The sequence below is a fragment of the Globicephala melas genome, chromosome 19, assembly GCF_963455315.2.
Source record: "Globicephala melas chromosome 19, mGloMel1.2, whole genome shotgun sequence".
NCBI lineage: Eukaryota > Metazoa > Chordata > Mammalia > Artiodactyla > Delphinidae > Globicephala > Globicephala melas.
Genome location: NC_083332.1, coordinates 27293583 through 27316289, shown reverse-complemented (window position 1 = coordinate 27316289; position 22707 = coordinate 27293583). Strand labels below are relative to the sequence as shown.

At 49.0% G+C, this 22707-nt stretch overlaps 1 protein-coding gene across 1 annotated transcript in view; it reads left to right on the top strand.

Moving 5' to 3' along the window:
- Positions 1-21608, top strand: part of LOC115840277 (ATP-binding cassette sub-family C member 12) — a 59328-nt gene extending 37720 nt beyond the window's left edge. Inside the window, 11 exon segments of the mRNA XM_060289007.1 lie at positions 1677-1876; positions 2566-2792; positions 5422-5559; positions 8947-9133; positions 14921-15022; positions 16711-16900; positions 17343-17502; positions 18564-18642; positions 19606-19719; positions 21255-21419; positions 21522-21608. Of these exon segments, the coding sequence (XP_060144990.1) occupies positions 1677-1876; positions 2566-2792; positions 5422-5559; positions 8947-9133; positions 14921-15022; positions 16711-16900; positions 17343-17502; positions 18564-18642; positions 19606-19719; positions 21255-21419; positions 21522-21608 (1649 nt within the window).
- Positions 21609-22707: the final 1099 nt, after the last annotated feature.

Here is a 22707-nt window from a genome sequence, read left to right as displayed (position 1 = left end):
TGCAGCGTGGCTGGAGCTGTGCACATGCAGGATAGGGTCAGTTCTGCGACCTCTGTTGTAAGGCACCTCTGAGGAGTGTCTGGGAAGGGCTCGGGAAGCCTAACACAGATTTCTGTCTTCTTGCCTCTGAAGAGAAACTGGCATCTTGTCACGGACACTGTCTGGTGTCAGAGAGTTCTACCTGGCTCTGCTCCCCTACAGGAATAAGACATTCAAAAGTCAGACGGGGTCCCTGGATTTGCTGTAGGGCCATTGGGGGGCCTCTCTCCGCCTCCCAAGCTCTCATCTAGGCCAAGCCCCTCCTGGGAAGGACGGATAAATCTGCTCTCCCTCAAGCTTGCTGGAAACTCTCCCAGATTTTGGCCTATGGTTTCAAAGCTTTCCTGGAGCCCCAGGAAATGCTGTGGGGTTGCCTGCCCATCCTCCAAGATTACATTTTGGTACAGTTCTGTTGCTATGACAACCAAAGGGAGGAGGTCCTGGGAAGACATGCGCAGGGGAGAGGATGCAATTGCCCTCCTGGAGTTTGGCATAGCTTCCTGAGACCAGTCCCAAGGGGAGAAGCCAAGGGGTGGCCTTCTCTGTGCAAAAAGAGAGCCATCTCTGGAATGCCCCCCAGATCCCTGCTTGCTCATGAAGAGCCCTTTCCTTGGAGAACCCAAGGGGTGAGTCGGAGCGGAGCCTCTCCCTACGCGTGGTGCCTCCCCAGTAGGCCAGTGCCATTCTAATTGGGCAGCAGCAATGATGGCTGACCCACGCATTGGCGCCACCACCAGACACTGGGGGCATAGCCCACAGCGCAGCGAAGCCTCCTCTTCAAGATGGTCCTTTGGTCAGTTAGCTCCCCAGGGATGCTTTTGCTTTTACGGATGTTCATCCATCAGCCTCTGGTTTACGTTTCCGCTATTGCTGTAAGAAGCAAAATGGCATTTAGAAGAAAGATGCTTGTTCGCTCCCCAAAGGCAGTCTTGACTTTTAGCACATGGCTCAGAGAAAAGCAAAACTGCCAGTTTTTCAGGAGGAGGAGATGGCCTCCCTCCAGAAATGCAGGCAAAAACACGTGTTCTCCTCGTGCAAGATGGAGCCAAGTGTGGTCTCCTTGAATCCTCCCAGAGCCCTTGGTTCATCAGGCTCCCTCCCCCCACCGCCGACTCCAGGGCAGTGGACCAGCGCCCTCCTAGGTGCACCCTGAGAAAAGGAAAGGCAGAGGGCCCTGGGGGGGCGCTGGCCCATCACACAGAGAAGCTCCTGAGTCTCCCCGAAGGCCTGGTGGTTTCTGCCATCAGGTTTCTGATTCCCTGGCCTGTTGGGCTGCCTGAGTGTGGCTCGGCCAGCGTATGGGACCCAGATATTGTTGCTTCTGTGATTTTCCTGGCCCAGCATCACCTCTGGTCTCCTGAGGTGCAGTTGGTTTCTGAGATGACTGCCCTGTACAAGTCTGGTTTGTCTGCTCCGCTTTTCTCACTGACTGTGCTGAGCCTCGTCAGCCAGGGGCCCTTGGGGGCCCAGCGGCCCAGCAGGAGGACCATGCGAAGCTCAGGAGTCCCCACAGGGAGCTGACTCATTCTTAACCATTATGCACTCCTTTTTAGCTTCTTCTCCCTGGAAAGATTCTCTGAAAAATTCCCATTCTTTTGACAGTTGATCAATTCCTGGTGCCTCTTGTTTTCCTCCCAAGATGACGTGTGGGCCTCACGGCATCATGAGCACGTGCGAGGTGGGCCCGGTGCAGGCGGACACCGGGCCGAGGGTGTACCAGTGGGCGTACGCAGGGAGCATGGTGTCCGTGCTGGTGTTTGGTATCAGCCAAGGCTTCACTTTCACCAAGACCACGCTGATGGCATCCTTCTCACAGCACGACCGAGTGTTTGACAAGGTACAGGCTCCCCCTCTTCCGCCCCAGGGGCTGCCTGTGCATCGGTACATCAGTCAGTGGGGTTTATTGATCACCTGCGATGTGCCAGACACTGTGCTCCGCTCTGGGGTGGACACTGCTCACGGATCTTATAGTCGAGTCTGGGAAGAGTCTCCCAGTATCTACTTACCAACTGCAAAGGCAAACTTCAGGGAGCTGTGGGTGTGTCATGGGCCCAGGCAGGGCTGGGGGTGAAGGTGTGAGTGGTCACGAAGGTCTCCCTGGGACACTGCCCTGGAGCAGACGCATGCAGGCCAGAGGGCATCTCCTGCTCCAAGGAGCTCTGAGGACAACAGGCCCCCTCTTCATTCCGCTGTTGCCATGGAGGGCCCTGGCCGGAGCACACAGGTGTGCCCCCCATCCCACCCCGCCACACACACACACAGGGGAACTTGGCCTTTTATTGCCCTGGGCAAAAAATCCCTCCCTCCTCCAAGGAGGCTGAACTCCTCCACGGTCACTCTCATCCACGGTGGTGGTGAGAAAGGGCCTCATTCTCGCTTTCCCAGGACGGCCTGGCACATTGTGTTGGCCCCCAGAAAAAACCTCAGGCCTGGCTCGCGATCCCAGCCCCAGGGAGCGCCGGACGGGGCAGGGGTGGGGGTCACCAAACAGGCACCTAGCCCCTGACCCTCCATCGTCGCCCACAGATCCTGGAGAGCCCGATGAGTCTCTTTGACAGGACTCCCTCCGGCTGGCTAATGAACCGTTTCTCCGAGGACACGAACGAGCTGGATGTGAGGCTGCCGTTTCATGCCGAGAACTTTCTGCAGCAGTTTTTTATGGTGCTGTTTATCCTCGTGGTACTGGCTGCTGTGTTTCCTGCTGTCCTTTTAGTCCTGGCCGGCCTGGCTGTAGGCTTCTTCATTCTTTTACGGTAGGTCAGTGCATGATTTAAAGAGGAGCACACGAAACCTATGCATATTTGGTTAACCCTGTGCAGTGACCCGGTAGTACCCGGTGGTACTGAGTCCTTGCTGTCTTCTCTGAATGGTGGAGCACGTTGAATTTTGGTGACGTGCTAAGTGCTCGGCATACCTCTGGCATTTGAGCCTCAGAGCAACGCTGAGGGGAGGATATGGCTGGGAGATTAAGTCACCGGTCCCAGGCCAGGAAATGAGCGACCGTGGTTGCTGTCTACCTGCTGTTATGTTCTTAACCGCTGGGCTTTGCCATTCCTGCTGCTGGAGGATAGAGGAGACCAGTCTCTCCGAGCTTTGAGAAACAGCCCCACCTGGCCACTGATGTGGTGAGAGAAAGGCCATGGCTGCTTGGCACTGAGGGGTCCCCGTGCCCACCTTCACACCCACCCTGGGGGAAAGCAGGAGGGCAGCATCGGTCCCAGCTTTCCAGGAAACCCAGCTCCTCAGGCCCTGCCTCGCCCTGGGCGAGCTGGAGTTCTCAGCAGGCAGCCTGCTGGGTATTGCGTGAGGGCTAAGGATTGGAAATCAGTTGAAATTTGCAACAGGGTCCCAGCTCTGCTGCCAAACTAGCTGGAGGACCTTGGAGAAGTCAGAGGAACGCTGCAGGCCTCAGTCTCCTTATCTCTAAAATGGTAATCATCGAAACATGCGCCTCGCCTGTTCTGCAAGGGTTCTCAGAGGATCAATAAGTGTCTTGTAAATTAGAAATGGGACACAATATTATACAAACTTTGAGTTTCTATAAAACTCAACGAAATGTTTATCACGTTCCTAAATGTGCCCAGCCCTGGTCTGGACACGGAGGGTCTTGAAGAGGGTGCCCAGATTGCAAGGATTCAGCCCACAAATCGTAGACCCACGTCCACCTGTAAGCAGGAACTTCACACTCAGAGCTGAGTTTTAGAAATATTGCTGTGGCCATTGCACAGTGTGGAGGGTGGATGCAGCTACAGAAAGATTGAGACAAAGCTATAGGATTGGAGACTCTTGCAGTATAGAATCTGAGTGAGAACTGAGACATAGGCAGCAGCAGTCAGGACAGAAAAGAGGTGGATTCGGGAGCCATTTCGCAGATAGTCCGTTGGGGTTGGGGGATGGGAGAGGCCAAGGATGAGTCCAAGATGGGGAGTGCTGTGAAGACAGATATGAGTGATACAGGAGGAGACGCAGTTGGGGGTGATCAAGATTACCGGTTTGATTTTGGATGGTTCAAGGTTGTGGATCAAGTCCACAGATGATGCCACAGACAGTGGGGAGTGTGCGTGTAGGGATGCATGGTCAGAGAGGCTGACTCCACATCCTTGGCCGAAGCTGGCGTCGCCATGGGAACTAGCACACGTGCCCTGGGAGTTGGGGGAGCCGGGCTCTCGCTTCAGTCTCCCACTGCCTCCTTCGTGACTCTGAGAAAGGACCCATGGGCCTCAGTGTCCAGATCAAGAGCTTATTGCAGCGACCAAATACAGATAATTTCTGCAAGTCCTTTACAAACCATAACAGGTCCTGGGTGCCACTTCTTAAAATGGATTCCTTGGGCTGGTGTTTGTTTTTGTAATCTGTGTGTTTGTCTGACCATTGTTCCTGTCTGTTCTCCCCTCTGTGCTGTTGACTTACTTAGTAAAAAGTTTTTCTCTGCCCTGCACCCCTACTTCTTGCTACAAGACAGGCCAGATCAGGCTGAGCCAGACTGAGTTACCCAATGTTTCCAACTAACTCACTTGAGCTCTGAATGAGGTTTCCCTTCCTCTCCCCTGGGTGAGTGTCAGCTGAGTCTGGAGTCCAGATCAGATTCGCTGTCCCGGGCCAGCTGCCAATGTGCGTGCCGAGGGCAGTGGTCTCGCACTCACCGGGGCCCTGGGGGAGTTACATCCCGTGGAGCATTTGGTTTTAAAATCAGCTCCTGAGGTGACAATGTTCAAATGTTGTTCAAAATTACCTTAGAAAATGTCTTCAGAAGATCGCATATTGGCAGTTGACACACCAGATCCAGATTTTCCTCCACGATTGGAACAGATCCCTTTTTCTTTGGTCGGGTACCCAGAAGTAGCTGGCTTGTATTTAGGGGCTGCACTGTGTGAAAAACACTAGTCTTCAAAGAAGAGAGTCACAGCTCGTGCAGCGAGACACATGCTGCAAGAAGCCTTCAGAACTGAGACCACAGGAAGGAGTGGCTCAAATTTCTGAGACCCCCACCCTCACACACAGGGATGGGCCCCCCCAAGAGGAGAATGGCGGGCTAGCCGCTCCTCCCTGGTTAGATAGCACCGTCCGTCTTAAATGTCTTGAGTGCCCAGTTGGATTTGTGTGAGCTGTGGGGAGTACTGGGAGACCCCATTTGGGGCCCTCTGGGCCACTCTTGGTTTTCCCAAAGCATTTTTTTTTTTTTTTTTGTACGCGGGCCTCTCACTGTTGTGGCCTCTCCCGTTGCGGAGCACAGGCTCCGGACGCGCAGGCTCAGCGGCCATGGCTCACGGGCCCAGCCGCTCCGCGGCACGTGGTATCTTCCCGGACCGCGGCACGAACCCGCGTCCCCTGCATTGGCAGGCGGACTCTCAAACCACTGCACCAGCAGGGAAGCCCCCGCAGCATATTTCACAGAGGAGTCCAGGAGCTCAAGAAGGTCGAGAGCGTCAGCTGGTCCCCCTGGTTCTCCCACGTAGCCTCGTCCATGCAGGGCCTGGGAACCATCCACGCCTACAACAAGAGGGAGGACTGCGTCAGCAAGTCAGTCCTGGGCAGCGCCTGCCCCAGGGCTTCTGCTCCCTGTCAGCCCCAGCGGGAGGCCCAGAAACGCCGGCTGCTCTGGCTCTGAGGAGGGAAGTCTGGGTGGCGCGGCCTGACTGTGGACGGAGAGCCAGTAGAACGGAGGAGGTGCCCCTCACACACTAGGCCTTTCTCCCCAGTGTCCGAGGCCCCCAAAGACTCGAGCTCATCCAATGACAACCTCAGTACAGGGCTTTACATGTTTTATTTGTTTCTCCCTAAAAGTAAAATGTGTTCAGTTCAGGAAAATAGGAGAAAACAGAAAAAAAAAAAATCACCCATGGACCCCCAACCCAAATCCTATTAATATTTTTGTGTATTTCCTTCCAGTCTTTTCTTTTTTTCTATTTCTGAAGTATTTATAATCATTTTTGTCTTGTTTTATTTTTAAATAGCATTTTTCATGTTCTTACATATTCCTTGTAAGAGTCATTTTTAAAGCCCACATTACATCTCACTTCGTAGATGGACCAGTTTTCTTCTTTTTAAAATGTTGGGACTAGATTAATAAATTTCTCTGGAGTCCTCCAGCTCCAAACTTCTAAAACACCGTATAATCACATATAATTAGTGTGTATCAATCACAGTAGGCTCACTGTGGTAACAAACAACTACAAATTTTAGGGGCTTGACACAATACGTATTTATTCTTCCTCAAGCCACACCTGAATGGGGTCCATGGGGCAGGGGTAGGGAATTCTGCTCCACACTCAGGTACACGACCTGTCTCCATCTGGGGCTTTTCCATCCTGAGGGCCTTGGGGACCTTTCCAGGATCCTCTGGTCTAACTGGAAAGTAAGAGGAGAGATGTGGGTGGAGGACCCCAATGAAGGCGCTCATCATTTCTGCACACTCATTGGCCAGAGTTCAGTCACATGGGTACACCTGACTGCAAAGGAGGCTGGGAAATGTAGTCCAGCTGTGGCCATAGGAGGAAAAGAAGATGGAGTTTGGTGAATCTATGGCTTCTCTGCCACATAGATGGTCTTTTTCCACCCCCATCCTTTCCCTCCTTAAAATCCTAACACACACTTTAAAGTTTGTGTCTCTCTCTCCCCACCACCCACAATCTCAGTGTGTACCTGGTACCCCGGCCTGTCTTTAGTTCAGTCAGCAGCTAGCCCCGTTAACTGGCGTGATCTGAACATCATCTATCAAGAGTCCTGCATCACACATCCACCCTTCCAGTGTCCTGGTCATGGGCCATTCATCAACTCACAACCAACTGAACAGATTCAATCCTTGTCTTCCTGCAGATTCTCCCCCAAGGTTTCCAAAATGATCCTATAGGAGAGCTGAGCCCTACGCCATTGATGGGCTCTCCCCTCTTTTAATCCTTTCGTTTCTTTCACGGAGTTTCCAGAGGGCTTGGGCTTCTCACTTGTACTGCTTCTGTGAACAGACAAAAATGCTACAGCACTAAAAAGAGGTCCGAGGTCAAATTCCAATTTGATCCCCGCCAGTGATTCTGTTTCTACACAACCTAACCAACCACACATGTAAGACTGCAGATGACTCCTAAGTCACTTAAGCTGTCAGTTGAATTTGTAGGCTTTATAGAGACATGGTAGAAAGACCAAAGTGTTTGGAAGAATATTTTAACTAAGCTCTGGGAAAAATTAGTTGGAGTGGAAACAGAGAGGAGGGTGCTACAGGGCCCAGCCTGGGTAGTCAGAGGGGCTTCCAGCCAGAATCCTTTGAGGAGGTTTAGAACAGGATGGAGCAGCAATGCCCGAGGACGTCATGACTGCACCAATGGAGGAATCTCAACTCTTTAGGGGTTTAAGCATGGAACGTTTTTATTTTTATTCTAATAATTTCTACCAGTTGTTCTGATGAAGCCCCTTTCCCAGTAAGTCAGGGGAACCTTCAGTGGCAATTGTGATTAATGTCCCTTCTGGTCAATGGTTAGCTCAGTCCAGTTAAAACTTCAATCTTGAAGGTACTCAGGTCACAGCCCCCCACCCTGCATCGCTCAGAGGCTTGGCGTGGGCATGCTGTGCTGCTCTATGTGTCGGGCAAGGGGGCAGGGTCACTGCTGGGAAGCACCCAGTCTTTTCTTTTAAACACTCTCTCCCTTTTCCCTGAGCCTGGTTCTCTGAGGCTGGTGCAGGGGGATGGAGGTGGGGAAGGACACATCCTCAGGTGACCACCCTGTCCAGGTCATTCTCCTTTCTGCTGCTGATTTCTTCTGGTCCAGCTCCCGGTGCAGATGAGGTGTGGCAGGGGAGAGCCCCCAACGGGACCCAGGTCCCCAGCCGCTCTGCTGGGCACTGCCGATGGGCAGGCTCTGGCGGGTCCTCCCATGAGCTCCGCCTGGCAGCCTCACACTGCTTTCCTTTTATGTGGGGCCTCTTGCCTCATGCCGATCCGTGTGGCATCAAGACTGCAGCCTCACATGCCATCTTCCCTCTGCACCCCAACTCTAGGAACTGCAGGAATGGGCAGGACCCACCTTCCGTACATCTGGGGACCGAGCAGCTCCGGGGCTGGGTCTCGCCTTCATCCCTCGGCGGTGTCACCTCTCTGTCGCTCTGCCCTGTGCTCCTTCTCCTCTTTGGCTCAGGGGACACGCAGCAGGTGTACAAGATGTCAGCTTTCTTTTTTTCCCTCCACCTTTATAAACAATTGCCTTGACTCTTCTTTCCCTGAACTGGGGAGGAGAACCAATCCAGCACCCTCTTTTCCTTCCTCTGCCATCACAAACATTGAGCTCTCCTCACCTCCCACCCTGTATAGATCAAAGGGGTCAACGGTCATTTCCACAGGGCCTTTGGGGGGTGGCTACCTCCAAGACAGCGGTCCTTTGGAGGTAGAGTGTGAGGTTCTCAGCCCCTTTTGTTCTCAGCTGTGGGTTCCAGTTGCCAGTTCTGTGAAAGACAGAAAGAGCCCACTCAGCACCATATGCTACTGCCATGTAGGATTTCTCAAAATACGTGCAAATCAAAGATGCCCATGGCAGCAGATTTTAAAGAGTATGAATATATGCTCATCTTTGTAAGAGATTCCTATATAAGAATGCATTGGGGGCTTCCCTGGTGGCGCAGTGGTTGACAGTCCGCCTGCCGATGCAGGGGATGCGGGTTCGTGCCCCGGTCCAGGAAGATCCTACATGCCGTGGAGCAGCTGGGCCCGTGAGCCATGGCCTCTGAGCCTGTGCGTCTGGAGCCTGTGCTGTGCAACGGGAGAGGCCACAACAGTGAGAAGCCCGCGTACCGCAAAAAAAAAAAAAGAATGCATTGGCCCTTGAGTAAAAATTCCTCTCGCCCTATTTCTCCAGTAGCCCTAACCCTAAGTCTGTGGAAGCACAGCCTGACCTCCTGTTTTGTCTGATTTCTTAATTTTAGGTTTCAGATGCTAAATGATGAAAACTGCAGCCATCTCCTGTACTTTAACTGTGCTGTCAGGTGGTTTGCTCTAAGGATGGACATCCTCATGAACATCATCACCTTCATTGTGACCTTGTTGGTGACCCTGAGTTTCTCCTCAATCAGTGCTTCATCCAAAGGCTTGTCATTGTCTTACCTCATCCAGGTAACACCTAGTGTAAGGCTGGGCCTGGCCTGGAGGCTCTGGCATAGAGTGTCTCAGGGAAGATGGACATAACAGAAAACCCAACTCAACGGGGTTAAACAATAAGGAGAGCTCCGTGGTGAAGTTCACATCATTAAAAGGTCTGGTGGCTGTATGGGCTTCAGGCACAGTTGGATCATGGCCCCTGAGTTTGTCCTCCTCCTGGGATGACTTTCTTCATTGCTGTGCAATGGTGACTGGCAGCCTCTGGGGGCTATAGCAGGAAGGAAGCAGGAGAAAAGCGTTTCCTGCCCCAGCCACTGAACAAAAGCCCTGTGTTTTACTTTCACTGGATGAATTGAGGCATCCCCAAACTAATTTGTGGCTCGATGGGATGCGGATGACTGGCTTAGGCCAAAGGATGGAGTCATACCCCATGCTGCTCTCATGTCACACACTGCTGCCCCACAATGGGGAGAGGGAAAGGAATGCTGGGGGGCAACCATGATGTCCATGACAAATAATCACCAACTTCTCTTTTTGGTTGCTTTGGTGTTTTTCTTTTGAAAAATAAGAATAACAGAGAAACAATAATAATAGGGAATAATAATGAAAATAGAGAAACACATGTCATTTTAGGCACTGTTGTAAGTTCTTTACATAAATTAACTCATTTATCCCCACAATAACCCATGAGGTAGGGATGCCATAATCCCGGTTTTACAGGTGAGGAGACTGAGGTCCAGAAAGACTTGTCAGAATCACACACCGGCATGTGTGAGAGCCAGGATTTGAACCCATGTCATCTGGGTCTGATACCAATCTGAGTCTGCATCTGCTCCTTGTTACATACCTCACACGTCTGTCTTTGGAAGCTGTTCCCATGCAGTCCTTATCCTCGGTGCTCTGACATTCCAGGACAGTGAGTCTGAGTGGGGGTCTGTTTCCACTTATTCTGTTCAAGACTGGGAACAGAATAAAGTCAAATCTCTCTTCAAGTGGAAAAATTTCTCCTTTTCCTCCTTTATTCCTTTTTCTCCTCTTGATAATTTCCTTGTCTCCCTTCCCTTTGTTTTCCTTTTCTGTCATTCATATTGGTTGAATATTGGTTTTCTTGCATCAGTCCTCTATGTTTCCTTTCTTTCATCTCAGTTTCCATGTTCTTGTTTTTTTATCTTTATTCTGGGAATTTTCCTTTGCTTTGTCATTAGGCCATTCTCTTGAATTTGAAGATCATATGTTCGTATACTTAATTTCCACAAACTCTTTCTTAGTCTCTGAGTTTTTAAGCAAATCATTTTAAAATGGGTGCAACATATTTTTAATCTCTCTGAGGATATTAATTGCAGCTCCTCACCTTTCTTTTTTCTTTTTTTTTTTTAAATTTTATTTATTTATTTATTTATGGCTGTGTTGGCTCTTCGTTTCTGTGCGAGGCTTTCTCCAGTTGCAGCAAGTGGGGGCCACTCCTCATCGCGGTGCGTGGGCCTCTCACTATCGCGGCCTCTCTTGTTGCGGAGCACAGGCTCCAGACGCGCAGGCTCAGTAATTATGGCTCACGGGGCTAGTTGCTCCACGGTATGTGAGATCTTCCCAGACCAGGGCTCGAACCCGTGTCCCCTGCATTGGCAGGCAGATTCTCAACCACTGCGCCACCAGGGAAGCCCAGCTCCTCACCTTTCTTAAACTCTCCTTTCTTATTTGACTGATACCTGTTTTTTCCAGGGTCAGTTTTTTTGTTTGTTTGTTCATCTGGTTCTTGCTCTTTCATGCCATTGGTTTTGTTCATATGTCTCTTGATCCATTTGTGGTTAAGGCTGAGAAACTTGGTTGGATTTTCATGTTTTCATCTGCCTTTGTATATGCCTTGGTAGGTCTCTCCTGATGGGACGTTTTATAACTATGGATAGGTTGGTTGGACTTTTCCACAGGCTGGCTTCACTTCAGGAAATCAGCCAGAGAGCTGGCCTTCAGACACCCAAAGGCTAGATTTAAAGAGATTTTATCTAGGATACTATTCTGGGAGCCCCATTTATCCCCAAGTCATTTATCCACTTTCTTTAGGGAAGTGTGTGTGTGTGTGTGTGTGTGCGCGCGCATGCGTGTGTGTGTGTGTGTGTGTATGTGTGTGTGTGTGTTTTGGCCTAGGGATAAATTGCCCAGCTACCTCTGGTTGGGAGGAAGAAGAGGAGGGGCAGGAAATGGGCCCAACGGGAGTAGCTGTCTATACGCCACCTCAGTCTGTCTCTTTGTGGACCCCTTCTCTTACCTGGAGCCTCTCTGACTTCTGCTGGAAGAAGGTTCTGGAAGCTCCTGCAGCACACTCTGCCTCCATCCTATCAAAAGGCTTTCATCCTCTTTCCATCTTCCAGAAATGTGTAACTCTCTCCTTCAATGATATCTCTTGATATCTCTTCCCAAGCCCCTTGCTGTTAACGGTCTATTCCTTTTTGCAATCTCTGTACTATCATTTTAATAATATTTTGGAAAGGAAGAGGAACAAATATATGCTCAGGACTCTATGTTAAGTGAGGGAAATGAGTTTTCCTTGGGTAGGCAGTTTCCCTCATTGATGGATGATTTTTTTTTTTTTGTGGTACGCGGGCCTCTCACTGTTGTGGCCTCTCCCGTTGCGGAGCACAGGCTCCGGACGCGCAGGCTTAGCGGCCATGGCTCACGGGCGCAGCCGCTCCGCGGCATGTGGGATCCTCCCGCACCGGGGCACGAACCCGCATCCCCTGCATCGGCAGGTGGACTCTCAACCCTGCGCCACCAGGGAAACCCTGATGGATGATTTTATTTGTTGTTACCTAGTAAAATATTAAACAGATGATGTTGAATAGATTCCCTTACTTGGTCCAAGTGAAACCGCTTTCCTCAACTGAGGTTATGCTCTTGGGATATATCACCAGCTTTCTATGAGATTGTTTTCAAACATTCCTGTGAGGCTGGAGAATTTGCACATCTCAAGATCTAGGGGGTGTCTCCCCTCCAGCTGGCTTTGGAGCTTTATTGAGCATTAGCCCCCCTTTGGAGAATACAGAAAATCCAGCTGACAGAGCTTCCCTTGAGAACAGAGGAGACTCCCTAGGTGGATGAGAAATTGGTGTGAAGTCCCACAGAGCAGAAAGTGAGTGCAAAGTAACATCACATAACATCACAGACGAGGATGAGCACTTCCTGGGGCCAGCACTGTGCTGATAAGGGATTTCTAACCCCATGGAGGGCTGCCCGGGGCCCTGAGAGGCTGATACCCTTGAACTTAACAAAATACTTATATGCCCTTCTCAAGAGCAGAGTTCATTCATTCACTCAGCAGATGTGTCCACTGAGCACCTGCCAGGAGCCGGAACCATGCCAGCTGCTGTGGGTTCAGCAGTGAACAAGCTGAACAGGTCTCTGCACTCATGGAGCTTACATGCTAGTGGGATATAAAGGGATATAAAGTGGGATGGAATAAATAAGTGTGCAAGTAAATAAATAAGGAGACTTCAGAAACTGTTGAACTGTTATGAAGATAATGAAGCAGGGTAATTGACTGTAAGTGGGGAAGCAGCATTAGACCCCCATATAGTCAGGGAAGGCCTCTGCCAGGAGGTGACTTGCAAGCTGACACCTGAATTTGATAAAGAAGGAGCCAAGGAAGTGCTTCAGTCTGAGGGGCCAGGGAAGGCTGGGGGTAGGCAGGAGACTGGTGCCTTTGGGGAACTCAGAGGCTCCTGTGGCCTGAGCAGGGTGGTGGAGAATACGATATGAGGGGTCGGTGGGGCTCCGTCAGCCGTGGGCAGGGGTGTCACCTGTCTTCTAAGAAAGACTTTCTCGCCTGCAGCACTGTGGACATTTGGGCCAGATAATCCTTTTTGACAGGGGCTGTTCTGTGTGTTGCAGGATGTCAGCAGTCTTTCTGATCTCTAACTAGGAGATGCCAGTAGAATCTCCCACCTCCAAGGTCGTGACAACCTAAAATGTCTCTAGACATTGCCAAATGTCCCAGGGACAGGGTTCCTAATCACCCCGGCTGAAAGCCAGTGCCCTAAGAGAAATGGGAAGCCAGTGGCATGTGTAAAGCTGGGAGGCAGCAAGGGAGGCCCACTGAGATGAGCTCTCGGAGGGTCTGGACCCACACTGCTCTCACCTCATCCACCTGCTCAGGACACACTGCCTCCTTCCTGTTAAGGCCACTTGCTGCTGCCCAGAGTTTGCTTGACAGACTCTTATCATGAATGCTTCAGCACACACCATCTTCTTAATCACCCCAACTAAGGTAACGCCCCAGCCCAGCCCTAGCCCCTCTTTCACATCTTACCATATAACTGACATTCTTAGGGTTCCTGGACATTGCCTGTGTCTCATCCCGCCGGCCCACTAGAATGCAAGCCCTGGGGCTTCAGTGGTCTTGTCTATCACGTTCACCCCTGGGAAACCAGCCCCAACTGTGCCGGCACCCAGTCACTGCTCACCTAGTGAAGACCTGGTCCTTCCTCCAGCCCACTAGCCCACCCTGCGACTGAGGCAGGTGCTGTTGGTGGCCCCCCTTCCAGGGCAGGCCAGCTGGCCTCCCACTGCTGCGGGAAGGTGCTCAGTTCAAGGCTGAGGCAGGTTGCACCTGCGGTATGGGGAGTCCTCCCAGCGCCTCAGCAATGCCTGCAGGGAGTTAGGGGAGATGGAGCCGCATCCTCGGGACAAGTCAGGTGAGTTCCGTGCGGACTCCCAGGACCCCCAGGGGCGTCAAGCTTCAGTTGCCCACAGTGAATCCTATCCGGACTCTCCTCCTCTGTGCCTCAGTTCTCCCAGCTCCTACTGGGACTTTTGGGGTCCACCTCCTGGAGGTGTTTCCTAGGGCTGCTGTAACAAATTATAAACTAGTGGCTTAAAACCAGAGAAATGTATTCTCTTGTGCTCCTGGAAGTTGGAAGTCTAGAATCAAGGTGTCTGTAGGGCCATGTTCCCTTGGAAAGCTCTAGGGGAGAATCTGTTCCTTGTCCCTCCCGGCATCTGGTGGCTGTTGGCTTCCTGGGCTTGTAGCTGCATCCCTCCAATCTCTGTCCTGTCTTCATGTCTCCTCCTCCTCTGTCTCTTATATGGACACTTGTTGGATTTAGGGTCCACCCAAGTAACCCAGCTTGATCTCAAGGTCCTTAATTACACCTGCAAAGACCCTTTTCCTAATGAGGTAGCATTCAAGGGTCCCAGGGATTTGGATGTGGAATATCTTTTGGGGGAACCTCCATTCAACCTGCTTGCCCTCAAATCTCAGGGTTGGCTTCTGGGGGATCCTGGCCTAAGGTGGGTGACCTTAGCAGGCCACCGTCTAAGCCTAGAGTTTCTCATGTCCGAAGCAAGCAGATGGGCTTAATGGTTTTCTTCCACTTCTGATACCTGTGGTGATTGGGTTTCAGGTGCTTCCAGGATGCAGGTGGGATAATCGGGGAGGGCACAAAGGTGCAGGACCCTACCAGGTGGCTGCAAGTGCTGGGTTTCCAGCAGTGCGGAGGCCCTGGGAGAATTCCTGCTCACAGCAGTTCCCCACCCCTCCAACCAAGAAGCTTGTGCCTGAGCAGTGCTGTGATGGGATGACTCTGCCCATCTGGAGTGCCAGGGAGAATATAATTACCATTTGTTTCTAAATACAAAGGAAGTGTTTAAAGGCAAAACACTCCAACAGGAGTGTCTTTACATCTGGACACTTGGCTGGGAACGCAGGCCTGCTTTTGGTGTGGTCCTGAGTAAGACGGAAGGGGTGACTCACAAGCCGGCCCTGAAGGCAGACAGGGCTCTGACTGTGGCTGCTTGTCGCCCCCTCCACAGCTGAGTGGGCTGCTCCAAGTGTGCCTGCGGACAGGGACGGAGACCCAGGCCAAGTTCACCTCCGTGGAGCTGCTCAGGGAGTACATTCGGTAAGAAATCAGTGCAAGAGGAGGAGCCAGTTAACTCTGGCAGAATTTAGGTATTTGATCTTTTTACATGTGAAAGGGATCTCTTTAAAAATTGAAATCGGACCACAACCCCTTTTCTTAACACCCATATTTACAATATAGTCTAAAGTCCTTGATGATGAGGGAGAGGTTCTTTTCAAAAAAATTTCCTCAAGGGCTGTTTCTGTACACAGAAGGAGAATTCAGTGGCTTACTTTAGTTTCTAAAAATTAATACTTATTTGACTAAAATTGTAAATTGAAAAAAACTGTCTTCTTCTTCTTTAAAAGCTTTTATGTTCCCCTTACAAATCCTGCTATTCTTTGAAAAGCAGTCTTGCCAATTCAAGCAATCACTTTTAAGGGCCTTTGAACAGCATTTGGCCCCTTTTAATTAAATACTTTAAAACATTTTAAGCTGCATTTTAAAATTTAATGCATCCCATTTCCTTTTTAAGTACCTCGATAATCTGATTTAACAAACAAACCTTCCTGAGGTTATATAAATCTAATAAATTAAACTTATAAATATGGTGAGCTTTAAGTTCTCATGACAATCCCAATGCTGTATATAAATAGTAAGTTTTTAAACTTAAAACCATGTTAAAATAAGTTATTCAATTTTACATTTTAAATTAGAATCACAAGCCTGAATGTTATTAACATTATGAATACTTAAAGCACCAAATATGCAGATTCCATAAACTAAAAATACTACTATTCCAATCATGCTTCTCTTAAATATTATTATTACTAATTCTAAATCTTCTAGGGATTAAAAATACTCAATTTCTAGGAATACAATTCTTTTTTCAGCTAATTGTGGTTGCCTTTCGACCAGCGATGTGGGTTGGTCAGCCACCCTAATGGGGAACACGGGAGCTCTATTTCTCCCGCTTAACAGGTACTTTATAATTCAGAGGAGGGGTTAGTCTTATAATGCAGTCAAGTTGCTCTCCTCCTTAATTGGAGGAAATTTGCATTTCTTGGGCTCTTATAAAACTTTAGTTCCTTTTCCATGTAACTCTGAACTTGACACCCGGTGCTACTGTCATCTTCCTGCTTCCAACACCACAGTGACTCTTGCAGATACTGAAATTGTATCTGATTGAATTCTGCAAATCTCAAGGCTTGGTCTGGATTTGTCACACAGCTTCAAGGGCACCCTGCTGACACTTGCCCAGGCTCACAAGGCCCAGTATGAGCTGCCACTTACAGTCATCCATTCTATTCACTAAGCTCTAGCCACACGACTTTTCTTTCTGTTCCTCAAAGTCCCCACACTCATTCTGGCCTCAGGGCTTTTGCACTAGCTGTCTACTCTGCCTGGAATGAATCTTTCTGTAGCTGACATCTTCTCAGCATTCCAGGTCTCAGCTCGAATGTCACATCCTCACAGATGCCTTCCTCAACACTTAAGTAACTTTTACCCCTCCTACCCTTCCACCCCACACATTGTGTGTTCTGTTACAATACTCTGTTTTATTGCCTTCATTTCTCATCTCTTTTCTTGTTTATTATCTGACTTCCCCACTGCAATGTGAGTTTCTGGAGTGCAGTGGCCTTATTGGTCTAGTTCACCAGCATGAATACCAGTACCTAGAATTGTGTGAATGAATGAATGAATGAAATGAATGGAAAAGCAAATGACTATTAACCCATCATTTGTTATTCTGTTTTTCAGACCTGTGTTCCTGAATGCACTCACCCCCTCAAAGTAGGGACCTGTTCCCTCGACTGGCCCAGCCGTGGGGAGATAACATTCAGAGACTATCAGATGAGATACAGAGACAACACTCCCCTTATTCTCAACGGGCTGAACTTGAACATCCAGAGCAGGCAGACAGTTGGGATTGTTGGAAGAACAGGTTCTGGTGAGGACAAGCTCTGATTGTGTTTCTTTCAGGTTGTTTTCTTTGCATTTCCACTGGGCATGCTAGTTAAATCACACCAGAGGGTGATGTGCATGCGTGGCGGATTGGTTGTTTTTTCCCTGACATCTCTTTACTATAAATTAGGATTTCAGGTTGGATGGATGTGTGGAGTTAGAAGTAAACACACATCAGTTTTTGACTTAATTAAATGAGAATCATTCTGGTGAGATGAGGCCCAGAGGATGAGTCATGTGTTAATAGCCCCTGCAGGGATGGACCGGTTAACTGTATTAGGGTGGCTGAGTGCCCCTGCAGAGTGGGATTTCTGTCTGCACAAGGCCATTTTCATTGCATTAAAAATTCCCTTGATTAGATAGATACTCAGGTATGATGAAATACAAACTGATGTTTGATTTGCTGCTGTTGCATTTATCGTTCCCAGGCAAGTCGTCCTTAGGAATGGCCTTGTTTCGTCTGCTGGAGCCCGCCAGTGGCACAATCCTCATTGATGGCATGGATATCTGTACTGCTGGTTTGGAAGACCTCAGAACCAAGCTGACTGTGATCCCCCAGGATCCTGTCCTGTTTGTAGGTACAGTAAGGTAGCTGTTTTTGATCGTTGTGCATCCGTATTTTTGGATAGTGAAATCAGACCAGCAAGAGCTTTGTGAAGCGCCCGCGCTGTGGCTGGCCTGGGGCTGTCCTATCCTGAGATTCTCACAAGCCTTGGGAGGAGCTGAGGACTAGGGGCCTGAACATTACTTGTGTTTTATAAGCTACATCACAAATACGCAAGATGCTTATGTGCAGGGTGAGCAGACATCCCAGTTGGCCCTGGAGAGCCCTGATTTATGCCTGTTTCAGCATCCTATCAGGTTTAGCAGTGGCCACTCCCTGAATTACTCCAGTTTGCACAATCAAATAAATGGTTATTCTACGTATGTAGCTATCCTTTCGGAAGTACGTCAATTCATTCCCACTAAGAAGCGAACAGAAACTGCTCAAGTCCAAGAACAGTAGGGTTGCAACTTTTGCAGGGCTCAAGATCTGTTGTCAAGGCACAAGGAGAAAACCACAGTTACTCACTTACCCCAGTGTAGTGGCTGCCCCTCTAACAAGAGGGACATTTCCCCCATTGAGCACCAAATGAAGTAGGGGGCTGTATTGAGTGTTGAATGAAAAGGACCTTCCGCGTCTTGAAATGCTAGACTCACACCCTGCATGTAAGGTGCTCACCCTCTGCAAGGCCCGGGAGCTGCAGATACAGCTCTTGCCTCTGAAGGCAGAGTGAACACACCGGGAGGTGGAATTGCTCGCTGCCTCTCTCTCTGCCAAGAATTTGCATGAGGTCAGATCCGCTCTGCTGCACACGGCCATGGAGAGGACCAAATGTGTCCCCCGGTGCCTCGCTTGGGGCTATCTCTTGGCAGGGTTGGTGGTCTGCCCGCCTTGGTGGTTTCTGCTGCATCCCAGAGTCATGGGTCCTCGGTCTCTTGGCCTGAGGTTGGTATTTCATGAACCACTGCCCTGGACTAAGCACTGCTCTTGTTGCTGTGGCGTCATCACACACCACCTCCCGCTCTCCCCCTCATGCTGTGGAAAACATGCTCTCCCATCCTCTCATCCTCAGAAATTCAGCTTCCTCTCCTTTCCTTCATTGCAGGTACAACTTGGATCCCTTTGCGAGTCACAGCGATGAGATACTCTGGCAGGTTCTGGAGAGAACATTCATGAGAGACACAGTAGGTCTCTGGGGCTGGCCGGGATGAGTCCGTTTCCCAGCACCAGTGCCCCAGACGCCTGGCTCAGGTTTAGATTTGGCCAGTTGTTTGTTGGCACCACATATGTCAATCCTAATTGCTCCTTGTTAAAAGCAACAATAGACAGTATTTATTAGGCCACTGCAATGATTCAGTCAAGAGCGCTACGTGCATTGTCTCAGTTGGTCCTGACTACAACCCTCTGAGGTTGGTACTCCTGCCCCTACTTTTAGAGATGCAGAAACTAAGACTCAGGGTAGTCAGGTGTGAGTAGCAGAATGGAGACTTGACCCCAAGCCCATCTGACTCTAGACCAGAGGAAGTGCCCTACTGCTCTGCCAATAGCCTCATTTGCTTATTGAAGCAGATAAACTCTGGGAAGGTGAGAGGGCATGGCATGGAATGAACCATTTGTGAGATGGAACCCTGTCCTATAAGAGCTGCAGCTGGGGTCAGCGGGTGAGCGTGGCCACCTCTGCAGCCCAGAGGGAATTTTTTTTCCCAGGACTTGGTACCAAGGTGAGCATCGCCCAAAGCCACTCTGACTTGTCCTGCTAGATAAATCAGACCCTGTCTTTACCTTTCCTCGATGACCAGAAAACTCCATCCCATCTCCATTTTATGCATAGAAATAAGGATCCTGAAAGCCATTTACACTTGTTTGTGTTTCTCTGGAGCCATATGTGCATCATTTGTCCTCTTTTGGCAAGGTGTCTACGGGGTTCGATGAATCGCACTGTGATTTTAAATTATGAATGACTGCCTACTCCTTGGTCTTTCCCTGGTGCCTGTTCACAATATTGAAATGATTGTTGTTTTGCACTTTCTTTTCTGCAGTAAAATAAAGCCAGCCGATAAATGCAAGAGAAGGGGGCAATCAATATGGAGGATACAGGACAATTTTATAGATCATCAGCACAATATGGCATTCTCTGTGTTCTATAGGTAATGAAACTCCCAGAAAAATTATAGGCAGAAGTCACAGAAAATGGAGAAAACTTCTCAGTAGGGGAACGTCAGCTGCTTTGTATGGCCCGAGCGCTTCTCCATAATTCAAAAGTAAGGAAACAACGTGGAAAATGGATTGGTCCAATTTTGGATATTTCCTGCAGCGCCACTCAAGCCAGGAGGTAGAGCCAGGCGTTTGTCTTTCAATAAAGAGAGAGCAATTGGGCCATTTAAAAACCGATCACTTTTTCTTAAGACAAAGTTGTGAGGGGAAAAAATTGAAAAATAACCGCCATTTACAGCAATAGCACCTGCCTCCCCTGGGCCTTTCCCCGGGAGGTCTTGCTTAGGTATTATCTCTGTCCTCCTAAGTCGTTTGGGTTTGAGAAATCTGCCTCTCAACTTTTCCCCTTTGTCCCTGAATGATTCTGAGGCCTGATAAACAGTACTCAAGATACTAAAGAAGGCCTTCAGAATGCCAGGATATAAGGTCTGTAAAATTTATACTCATTTTTCTTAGTGACTTAGCCATCTTTGCTTACTGATTTCAGAGAAGGGATTGCTGTTGCTTTAGAAATCCCATTCTCTGAACCCGGATCAAAGTGTAACCCATCGTGTGTGCTCTCTACATGTGCTAATGACAGGGAAGGGAGCAAGCATGCATTCAGTCCTGACTGTGGCACTACACAGTACTGAGTGGTTGATTTGTTGTCTTTGCATTTCGTGTTCATGATAAGGTGTAACCCCCTTTTACAGACAAAGAAATGGAGCCTTGGGAAGTCAAGTAATTTAGCCAAAGTCAAGCAGAGTTAGAGCTGAACTCAAGCCCTCTGAATGGCAAACCAGTACTGTGGCAGGCAGAATAATGGCCCCCCCAATGATGCCCATGTCCTGATACCCGGAATCTGTGAACATGTTACCTTACCTGGGAAAAAGGGGCTTTGCAGATGTGATTAAGTCAAGGATCTTGAGATGGGGAGATTATCCTGGATTACCTTGGTGGGCCCAGTGTAATTACACAAGTCTTTATAAGGGGAGGAAAGAGAGTCAGAAAGAAAGAAGAAATGCAACAATGGAAGTAAAGGTTAGACTGATGCCAGAAAGAGGCCACGAGCCAAGGAATGCAGGCAGTCTCCAGAAGCTGGAAAAGGCAAGAAAACCATTTCTTCTCTTGAGCCTGCAAAAGAAATGCAGTCCTGACAGGACTTTGGCTTTAGGACTTCTGACCTCCAGAACTGTAAGATAATAAATTTGTTTTGTTTTGAGCCTCTAATTTGTGCTAATTTGTTATAGCAGCAGTAGGAAACATAACAAGTACTGTTATTATATCTCATGCTAACTCATGTAGTACAGTAGATAAAGACCATGGGGCATTTCTTCTCTGGTTTGTAGGGTTAGAATAAACAATTCACAAAAAGGGGAGCAAAGAATATACAACCTTTTTTCTCCAGCAAGTCCCTCTGAGGAAGATGAAGGTGGTGTGATACGACTTCTATTCTCTTGTTCTTTTTCTAACTTTCTGAGATGGATACTTAGCTCATTACTTTTCAGCCCTTCTTTTTTAATAAATTGAGGTAAGACTATAAGTTTCCCTCTAGGTATAGCTTTGGCTTGGTGTGACTTTCACAATGCTCCTTCCTCAACAGATCATTCTCCTTGATGAAGCCACTGCCTCCATGGACTCTAAGACTGGTACTCTTGTTCAGAGCACCATCAAAGATGCCTTCAAAGACTGCACTGTGTTGACCATTGCCCACCGCCTCAACACGGTCCTCAACTGTGACCGCGTCCTGGTCCTGGAAAACGGGAAGGTGCAGGAAGTTGGCGTCACCTCTCCAGAGGCTTCAGTGGTTTGGGCTCTGTGGTGGGTGGATATTTTCTGACAATTTCAGCTCTCCTTCTCTGACTTTCAGGTGGTCGAGTTTGATAAGGCTGAAGTTCTTGCTGAGAAGCCAGATTCTGCGTTTGCGATGTTACTAGCAGCAGAGAACAAAGTCTGACTATAAAGGTCCCCATAGGGGCCACATCAGCTGATTTTAGAGGAAGAGGAGGCTGTGTGAGATGAGTCAGCTGTGCCTGCAGGGAGAGGGGCCGTTATCTCAGGGGGCAGCTCTGCTCCACCATCCCTCCCACGCCTGGAGCACAGGCAGAGCTGGGGTGGAGGTTGTTTCCTTGCCTCGCCCAGCACATGCCTCCTGACCTCACTTGGAGGGCATGGGTCTGGTCCTAGATGATGAACAGAGGCAGAAGAAGCTTGTGGGTTAAAAAACTGCCCCTCACCTTCTAAAACCCTAACCATCCCTCATGTGTCCTTATCATTACCACCTCAGTGCCTGGGAGTGGAAGCATTGTAACTTTCAGTTAAAAACTGGTCAAACAGAATGGAAAAATGCCTAAGGATGGACTTTGTAAAGGTTTCCTGCCTTGTTATCAGAAGGGAAAAGAGCAGAGTTTTCTTCCTGCTTAACTCCTATTCACATCTATTTGGAGTGTGTGACAAGCAGTAACTACACAGATCTGTAGCATGAAAGATTGATTACAGTGTTTGGTGAAATTTTTTTAAAAAAAATCATATCGTATGTCCCATTTGCTCTATTAGAATAAACAGGGAAACAAAATGTTGGAGTTTTTCTGTAAATTACATTTTTATATCTTCTATATTGGTCATTAAAATGCAGTAGGAAATTAAACTACCCTGAAAGGTTGCCTTGCAATTATTTTGCTGAAGATATTCCAGTTTCTGTACTATTTACTCTCGCAGACCCTCTTTGCTTTCTCCATTGACTCAGTAACAAACCTCCACAGCATTTCCCAAATAAAACCTTTCTTTCCAGCCTCAAAGTTTGCTATGACGGAGGCAGTAAAGACATAGTCCCAGCAGCCCAGGAGTGAGTGGCATGGGGCAGCCGTGGCCAGTGAAGCCCCCGCCCCACCCCTTCTTAGTCTTGGTCCCATCCTTCACCCTATCCATCCAAACATGGAGGAAGGCAAGCCTGGCACATAGTACTCAAGAATGAGTGACATGAGTGCATGACACCATGATGAACTCATCCTGGCAGGTACCTGCCGTCTCCCTACTCCCAGGGTATATTTACATGT